The 9,921-nt window shown below is 40.6% G+C and overlaps 1 protein-coding gene across 1 annotated transcript; it reads left to right on the top strand.

Moving 5' to 3' along the window:
* Positions 1-1,249: 1,249 nt before the first annotated feature.
* Positions 1,250-9,576, top strand: LOC126198510 (uncharacterized). The gene is made up of 6 exons (XM_049934895.1): positions 1,250-1,292; positions 5,642-5,752; positions 6,316-6,452; positions 8,099-8,163; positions 8,394-8,477; positions 9,410-9,576. Exons 2-6 carry the CDS (start codon positions 5,642-5,644, stop codon positions 9,529-9,531), a joined length of 519 nt encoding a protein of 172 aa, XP_049790852.1. The 5' UTR covers positions 1,250-1,292; the 3' UTR covers positions 9,532-9,576.
* Positions 9,577-9,921: the final 345 nt, after the last annotated feature.

The following is a 9,921-nucleotide window of genomic DNA, read 5'->3' as shown; positions in this document are numbered from 1 at the left end:
CGATGAAGCTGAAGGGAAGCTCGGGAATTATTCACTGACGTTTCTACTAAAAGCTTGGACAAAAGGCAAAAGGAAGGACCCTGATTTTAATTTAGTTTTAGCCAACGCAGTGTACAAAATTCAATGGGGTAGTCTGTTTGAACACTTTGAACAGTCACCTTAATTTTATCCCCAAATATTTTAGTCATGTTGCTTGAGCACATTGATCAGGAGATCTAAGTGATGCTAAAAAAGTATCGGGGCTACTAGAAAGCTAGTTTGGTGGGAAACTACTATAGGTCGGTTCACCAGTACGAACGATAGGCAGTTCACCAGAGAGAAGGCTGTATTAGAAGATAGTGTTCAGACTTTCGTAGACACTATTTTCATTCTTGATGGTTCCTGTATTATTGGATAATATTGCGGTATATGGCATGGCATGTATCAGTGTCCTTTTGTCTTACTGCAGACTTTGTCTAAGACTATATAGACGAAATTAATTGATTGTCAGTCTTAAAAAGGTCATCAAACCGAACTGCTCACATGAAGCACGCGGGGGTAGAGTCGTGACGCAATACGACCTCTGCCAAAGACCTCAGAGGGGCGCCGAGGCGTATTACGGAGCTTGTACTGTAGAAGAGTTAGAACTATTTGCGTTATCTAACACTAAGGCCCACAATATGTCAAATTTCAGTTTTTCTATTCTATTTAAGCTCGATTGGTCGATCTTGCTAAAGTCCGAAAACCATCTAGCATTGTGGTCTCTGAAGATGCTATCCAGTATTAGCAGACGGAATGTTAGTTACTGGAACACGCTCTACACAACGTCCCAATTGTCATCAGATAGGAATCACTTCATATCTGTTTTATATTAAGATGAAGCGAGATATGAAATATAACTCAATGCATTTATTATTCTGTGTAGTAAATAGATTTTTCCTTAGAAAAACGACGTTGATTATCGTTCAAACTACATATATTTTACTAATTTTCAGTGACGTAAGAAACAGATAATCAAATGTAGCTTGTCATTGGCACGTTAAATTATTTAACGTGACTCGCTTTTGTATTCGACTTTCATATGTGCGAATATAAGAAAGCCGCCACATGTGTCACATGTCGTTGTGTGTTCAGCAGATTAGCAGCTGGGTCTACATATTAAGAAGTAATTAAGTATCACTTTGTCTGCTCCTTTCACAGTGTACATAGGTGTCTCTGATAAAAGTCCGCTTCCAGGTGTCCTTGAACGAAATCGTATTTAAGGGAGACGCAGTTCTGGATTTTCTCATAACGACATCCCACACGGAACAGCTGTAAGTAGCCAAACATCTAACACATACTGCTTCTATTACTGAGCTGTAGAAAGTGCTTATTAATTAATAATTATAAACAGGGGGGTTACCTGTTATCTAGAAGAGTAAACTCCAACAATCTATACCTATTTACCGTGTGATAGTTAATGTTTGCAGACGAGAAAACTTCACAACTAGTAAATCCGACTGCCGACTGTTTAAGGACACTAACTCCTATACATAAATTGTCACATCTCCTAAACCATAAATCGCATAATGATAGCACATGTCTGCTACATTCCTTGGTTTATGTGGATACCATCTGCAAAATGTGTTGTGAGTAGAGGTAGTGATAAAGAAGTAAAAAACTAAAACGTCATGGCTGCTGTTTTAGCACACCAGTGGTGGAAATGTAGAAAGCGAAAACTTTCTTCCTTCGATCGTTTTGCAGGGAAAGTCAGCAAGAAAATGTTTTAAGTAATACATAAAGTTTGTTGCAAATCAATAAGTGTTCTGATATCACAAATACTGGATGAATCTCGTCTGAGTAATCTACGCGCCGTGTGTTACGTCGCCTCGAGACATAAACACATTTTATAACTTTTTATTTGACTCAGTTAGTTAAGCCCTTAATGCACGATTATTCCTCTTATAAGTAGATTACGACTGCGTATTAAATTTTTTATTTCGGCCACAAATTTTTGCTGCCCCTGGAAGTGCCCGTGGAAACAGTTGGATAGTCAGTCTCTCCACTAGGTTTGAGCACCAGATGAACCATTTAGCAGTATATAGTAATAACTACGAACATTAAATAACCAGCACGTGAGTCTAAATATGTGACCTGTTTTAGGTGTCCCCGAAACATGTTCAATATACTGGGAGCCGGTTCCTTCCAGGATTTTTGCTTTGGAGATTTAAGGTAATTCTAGTTACAGACGGAAAGTAAACGTCAGAGCTTCGAAACGTATGAGGAGGCTTCTTCCATTCGTGGTTTTCTTTATGAGATTCCATAGCATATTATCACTGTTGTTCCCCGAGAATAATGATGGACAAGATGCCATCCAACTATGCGTTTGATAAATTCGGTGGGCTACAGATCAAGCGAATGAGCCTGATAGGAAGTTGACAGGCACTGTTATTAGACGCAGCCCTGCACAGTGTTCATGAAGTGTGGTGGGCCGTTTTCTGAACGTGTTCAATTAATGTGCGTGGACAGAACCTCGTGGAATAAATTCTCGCCGATCAGACCGCCTTCAGGACGTTGGAATTGAGACCGACTGCTATATCAGTTATATCAATAACGTCACACTTCACTGAAATTCTATGTTCCATCCAACAATGCAGACTGCGAGATTAGCGTTTACTGCTGTAGTGTCTAACCAATACCATTATTTCAGGACACAGTGAACTGGGCTCAATGACACGAAAAATTAATAGAATCAAATCCACTGGTGTAAAATGATATAACAAAGTGCGTTCAGCAAATATTAAACTTCAGTATAATGAAGATGTCGTAACTCATGAAAATAGTGTCAAACTGATACTCAGAACCAACATTTCTGAACGCCTGCCGCTGATTTCATTTCATGTCATTACACATTCACAGTTTTCAACTACAATGGCTGCATTTATTTCATTTCAACGAAATTAATTCAATTTATTGGTATTTCTAATCCAGGGAAAATCACAATTCTTTTCAACAACTTTTTCCTCGGTGGTGGAATTGTTACATAACATTTAAGACTGCTGCTCGTAAAACGCGACATGTTTAGGTTAAGATCACCAACGACATATTCCCTCCAGAACACAGTGAAATGTAACGAATACTGTATTACAAAAGGTTGCTTCTCTTAAGCCAACGAGAGCATTTAACGGGTCTGCAGCTTTTGTAGTTTGTGGGCAGAGGACAGTTGTGCAATGACTTCAGTACCTTCCGTCCACCCCTCAGCAATAGGCTTTCCATTGTCGACGGAGAAAGCTCCACAACCAGAACTACGGTTCAGTGTCGATCCGTCTTACATATGACGAACAAAGACGTTTCAAGCTCTGCGGATAAGAAAGGGATGTTCCAGTACCCGCTCTGACAACCATGATGTGTCCAGTGGTTCCATAGACTCAAAATGCCATATGAAACCTCTTGGCTAAAGACGTAGTGACTCATGTTTACCAGCGTACTGTCTCTTCTCAGTTTCGTTTTGTAGCTCGTTACTGATTTAGCAGAGCGTTCCCTTGTCGCAGATAAGACGGCAGTACTTTCATTCCGTGTTGACCTTCTTAGTCTACACTACTGGCCATTAAAATTGCTACACCAAGAAGAAATGCAGATGATACACGGGTATTCATTGGACAAATATATTATACTAGAACTGACATGTGATTACATTTTCACGCAATTTGGGTGCATAGATCCTGAGAAATCAGTACCCAGGACAACCACCCTTGGCCGTAATAACGGCCTCAATACACCTGGGCATTGAGTCAAACAGAGCTTGGATGGCGTGTACAGGTACAGCTGCCCATACAGCTTCAACACGATACCACAGTTCATTAAGAGTAGTTACTGGCGTACTGTGACGAGCCAGTTGCTCGGCCACTATCGACCAGACGTTTTCAGTTGGTGAGAGATCTGGAGAATGTGCTGGCCAGGGCAGCATTCGAACATTTCCTGTATCCAGAAACGCCCGTACAGGACCTGCAACATGCAGTCGTGCATTATACTGCTGAAATGTAGGGCTTCGCTGGGATCGAATGAAGGGTAGAGCCACGGGTCCTAAGACATCTGTAATGTAACTTCCACTGTTCAAAGTGCCGTCAATGCGAACAAGAGGTGACCGAGACGTGCAACCAATGGCACCCCATACCATCACGCCTCGTGATACGCCAGTATGGCGGTGACGAATACAGGCTCCCAATGTGCTTTCAGCGCCACGTCGCCAAACACGGATGCGACCATCATGATCCTGTAAACAGAACCTGGATTCATTAGAAAAAATGACGTTTTGCCATTCGTGCACACAGGTTTGTCGTTGAGTACACCGTCGCAGGCGCTGCTGTCTGTGATGCAGCGTCAAGGGTAACCGCAGCCATGGTCTCCGAGATGATAGTCCATGCTGCTGCAAACTGTTCGTGCAGATGGTTGTTGTCTTGGAAACGTCCCCATCTGTAGACTCAGGGATCGAGACGTGGCTGCACGATCCGTTACAGCCATGCGGATAAGATGCCTGTCACCTCGACTGCTAGTGATACGAGGCCGTTGGGATTCAGCACGGCGTTCCGTATTACCGTCCTGAACCCACCGATTCCATATTCTACTAACAGTCATTGGACCTCGACCAACGCGAGCAGCAATGTCGCGATACGGTATACCGCAATCGCGATAGGCTACAATCCGACCTTTATCAAAGTCGGAAATGTGATGGTACGCATTTCTCCTCCTTACACGAGGCATCACAACAACGTTTCACCAGGCAACGCCGGTCAACTGCTGTTTGTGTATGAGAAATCTATTGGAAACTTTCCTCATGTCAGGACGTTGTAGGTGTCGCCACCGGCGAGAACCTTGTATGAATTCTCTGACAAGCCAATCATGTGCATATCACAGCATGTTCTTCCTGTTGCTTAAATTTCGCGTCTGTAGCACGTCATATTCGTGGTGTAGCAATTTTATTGGCCAATAGTGTAACTTTAATCACTTGTTGTGTGAATATATTATTCACTTCCTTCCAGTATAGATTTATTTGAGACGTTATTTGTGGTTATTCCAGGCATCATAAACTATAATATTTGTTTTTACCTAGAGCAACTAACAGCTTATTTTCTTACGTAATGACAAATGCTAAAATTACAACATACACGGAATGATTCAGCTGCCCCTACCCATGAGTTTTATGGAACCTGTAACGCCTTCGAATATCACCTGCCAGTTTTCATATTCTTTTGCTCGCTACATTCAAACTATTAGTCCTACACCCAAAAAACAGGACCTTTTTGTAGAAACTTGAATGTACTTACATGAAAAAGGGATACGTTTTCGCTAGATGCCGAAGTTTTCGATTTATTCGGGAAATACGTACAAAAGTGACGTTTGACTGCGGTTTCTTTTTCGTAATTCAAAAACTATGTCCACCAGCGGAAGCGAATCACAACACAAAATTTACTTGCATTAAATTTCCTACATAAATGTCTTGCTCAATTTTTCGGTAGGAATAACAATTTGCCCGTAGCAAGTGAGAGAATAAGAGGGTCTCGAGTGTACTTTTTGAAGGCATTGTGGCTTTCATAAAACTCATAGGTAGGGGACAGCTGAATCACCCCATTTATCTTATATTCCATCAATTTCTATAAACAGTGAGCGTTGCCTTTGCCGACAGATGTTTTCGCTGCTACTCCTGGTGCTGCCCTTGCTGGCGGAGGGTGCTTCCTCAGACAGCGTGGGCTGTGTACTGCCAGCTGCCTCCACTGAGACGTTCTACATGACTACCGTAAGTTAGCAGCAGTAGAGAATGGGTATCATACAAACTTACATACGTTGTACTTATGATTACTTTACATCTTGTTAAAAGCAGTCTTTTAGTGTCTTTATAGCAGAAGGAAATAAGATTCATAGATTACGTCTGGCAGTAGAAAAGTAATTGCTGTAAATTAGGGAAACGTATTCTCAGAAATCTTCTCCGTAACAGTAATAACTAAAGCCTTAACTCAGAAACTCCCTCAATTGACAGCAATATGTTAGTAAAATTAAGATTATATTTAAATATATTATACTCCAAACTGAGTCAGTGTAACGTATACCTGAACCTTGCTGTAATGTTACATATGTACATCTACTTCAGTTGGATTGGCGTAGTTAAATCCTTCCCCATGTTTGTCTGTTAAGTTTGGTTTTCACCCCTAGTCAACTTGCTGTCAAGGTTATTTTAGTCCTTAACATTAAGGCTATATAGTTTCACTGGATCAGCGCGCAAACCCTAGGATTTGTACACTACACTTGTTATCGTCACATGCTGTGAACACTGTACTTACAAGCTCCGCTGTGGAACCATAGGAGGACAAGCCGTGGTACCAACAATACCAGTACCAGGTACCCGGCCTGTTTGACCTGGGTTGTGTCACGTACGTCCAGTCGCCTGGGGAGAGCGACACCGAGATGTACCTCACGGGCAACTTCAGCAAAGCGCCTCTGTAAGTTACCAGGTTAACCTATTGTAAGTTAAATATCGCATGTACACTGGTTACAATGGTTGGATTGTGTTGGATAACGGGTCCGCAGCTCGTGGTTGTGCGGTAGCGTTCCCGCTTCCCACGCCCGGGTTCCCGGGTTCGATTCCTGGCGGGGTCAGGGATTTTCTCTGCCTCGTGATGACTGGGTGTTGTGTGTTGTCCTTAGGTTAGTTAGGTTTAAGTACTACTAAGTTGTAGGGGACTGATGACCATAGACGTTAAGTCCCATAGTGCTCACAGCCATTTGAACCCTTTTTTTTGTTCGATCACGGTAAATAATGGACAATTAACCTCCTTTCTTGGGAGAGCTTCATTCGTTAGTGACGGAAAATAATGCATTCCACTGGAAGCAATGGAGATATAAATCTGTACCAATGTAAATAATTTCTGTGACACTGGATATATTGAACCACATGTTGACAGTTATTCCTTCAACGTAATAAAGTCATTTTCAATACAAAAAGGGTTTTAGTCGCTACCGAGATATACATCTACCCAGAAGGATTGGCAAAATATTATTGTTACTTGATGAAAGTCATACTTTCAAAACAGTCCACATATTTTGTAGTAGCTGCGGTGTAGTGCAGTTTGTGTATTAACAGTTATAATCTGTCAGGAAGTTCCAGTTTGTGTATTAAAAGTTTTAATATGTCAGAAATTTTTAGTCTAGGTATTTAATTTTCTAGTTCGCTCAGAGATTTGAAGTTATATTGTAAGGAATATGCAGCTAATCGCAAGTTAAACATCAGCAATAAGAACGAGGCAATCCTTTCACAAGGGCACTGCGTATTAATATTTAACATGTTTTCCGTTTTTGAGCTCTTGTCATTATGTTCCTATGGAACAGCCTGCATTGTAAGTATTTCTGGTCAGGGAAAGGATGACACTTATGACTTACGAAATATACTTTGCTAGAAGGTCTACTGCTTCCAGTGACTCCGGAATATGTCTAAAAATATTCCGAAATATTTGAAGTCTTGAAAGACTGAACTGGTCTTTCCTGGAATTTTCAATCTTTACACCTGTAATGCAACTGCTTGGAAAAAGCAGAACACATACATTGTGACTTTATCCGAATATTCAGTGAGAGATGATAATAAACTGTAAAATTTTGGATAGTAATGTATCTTCATTCTTCTGATGTTTTATTTGCAAGCGTTCTTCACTTTGTAATATTTTTCTTTCCGTACTTTTTTAATATGATTTACTGACTGTCGTCTAGCTCTGTTTGTTAGAGGATTACTTGCGAAGGACAAGATTTCGAATTTCTGATCCAGTCCAGTGTGCAATTTTAGGCTGTCGCGAAGTTACAGTAACTGATAACCGCTGTATCGCTGCCTCACCATGAAAATTGCACGTGACATGATATAATTCTTCATTCGCTTCGTAAATTCGTAAACACATTATAACGATCATACAAAAAGAAATGCAACACATGTTGTGTGCAGCACTGGCTGGAACGACTTCGGAATTCGTTAGTGCTGATTTCAATGAAAAGGCTGACCCCTAGAAACATTTCCAAATTTTAGCGCAGCGAATGTCAGTACAATACGGATGAGCATGGAATAAACATTCAACTTACTTGTACTGTTCTCTTTGTTTTTCAGCTTTCCTCTGAACAGCTATGTGTCAGTCACGGGAAACAAGCTGGACAAGGTCTATGAAGGCGTATGTAAGTGCATATTCATACTTCCAAAAAAGTAAGCTAGTTTTCTCGCAGACATGTAGAGGCATGTTGTTAGATGAGGGCACACGCATTACTGTTACACCGGAACAAACTAATTTTTCTTTATCTTATTCCTCTGGAGGAGTTAGACATAGTTGTTGCAGCAAACAGTAATTCTAACTGGCACGATCTTTAGACATGTGTGTAAGTTGATATATATCTTCTTCTCTTTCCAGGGGAATCTCTACTGAGCGGACCATACAATGTAGTGTACTCGCACGAGGATTTCATCATGGACCACTACTGCTTTCTCGGTTATGGTTAGTCTCTGTCTCTAACAACCTCTGCGTTATTTTGTTCGTCATGAACGAGCTATGACGATAGCATCTCATTTCGGTGTGTGAGGGTGAAGCGAAAAAAAGATTGCTCTAGTGATTCTGTGTTCGTCTCACTACTCATTGTTTAAACTTGTATATGCAATACAGTATATTTTTCTCAGTTCCATAGAGACGAACACTACCAAACAACAATTCCATGAACTTATATATATATATATATATCCCATGATGAGCCAAACTGTGTATTATTGTTATTGCGTGCTGAAGTTATCCCCATTTAAACTTGGTGTAATAGTAACACTATTTCAAGTTGTAGCCCATACACAGTAGGAAGTGTCTCTTGTCTCATGATTTTGTTAATGTTGTCGTGTCACATTCGGTATTGATCTTCCGACCAGTTTCACTGACGAAGAGGAGCAGTGGAAACACTCTTCTGCTAGAATGCTGGATCAAACCAACATCCTGCCATTCATATTATGGTCATTTAGAACTCCCTAAATCTCTTACAGCAAATTCCTGGAATAATTAATTTGAAACAGACTGTTCCGATTACGTTTCATATCGTCCCCTGACCGTGCTTATGCTCGGACTCTTATAAACTTGTCGTCAACAAGACGTTAAGATTTAATATCTACTTTTTACCTTCCAAGCCTATTTTCAATTAATGATTTCTAACTTCCACAAACGTTGTGGTATAATTTAGCTGATTTGTTGGAAAGCATTATTGAGTTATTCTAGTATGTTCTACTCGGCAGTAATTTCAGTCAGAAAGCTTATTCATTAAATTCAGTTGTTGTAAGGAAATCTACGATAATCTGCGGCATTTGCATATTCTGTAAACATTCATGATACTTTTATTCCTGTACGACAATTCGCCGGTGCATAATTGCGTAACGCAAACGTTTCTGTTACAGAAATGGCTCAAATCTTCACAACTGTCAAGGAACCCAGCGACGAGTTGATGGAGCTGATATGGGAAGTTGTCAGTAATCACACTGAAGTGGACAAGTCGAAATTTAAGAAAGTGGTTTGTTAATGCTGTACTTCTGATAAATAAATATTAATGAAGCACATCTTGAAACAGTCTTTTTTTATCACCCTAATGTCAAAATCCATTTTTCCTAGCAACTACAAATTAACATGTTAAATTGAAAGTATAATTCTGTACCGTTTAAAGTATATTATTGAATATGGTTCAAATGGCTCTGAGCACTATGGGACTTAACTTCTGAGGTCATCAGTCCCCTAGAACTTAGAACTACTTAAACCTAACTAACCTAAGGGCATCACACACATCCATGCCCGAGGCAGGATTCGAACCTGCGACCGTAGCGGTCGCGCGGTTCCAGACTGTAGCGCCTATAACCGCTTGGCCACCACGGCCGGCTATTATTAAATATAACTTCTCGCTTAACATACTTCAGTC

This window comes from Schistocerca nitens, chromosome 8 (assembly GCF_023898315.1).
Source record: "Schistocerca nitens isolate TAMUIC-IGC-003100 chromosome 8, iqSchNite1.1, whole genome shotgun sequence".
Lineage (NCBI taxonomy): Eukaryota > Metazoa > Arthropoda > Insecta > Orthoptera > Acrididae > Schistocerca > Schistocerca nitens.
This window is presented reverse-complemented; position numbering and strand designations above follow the sequence as displayed.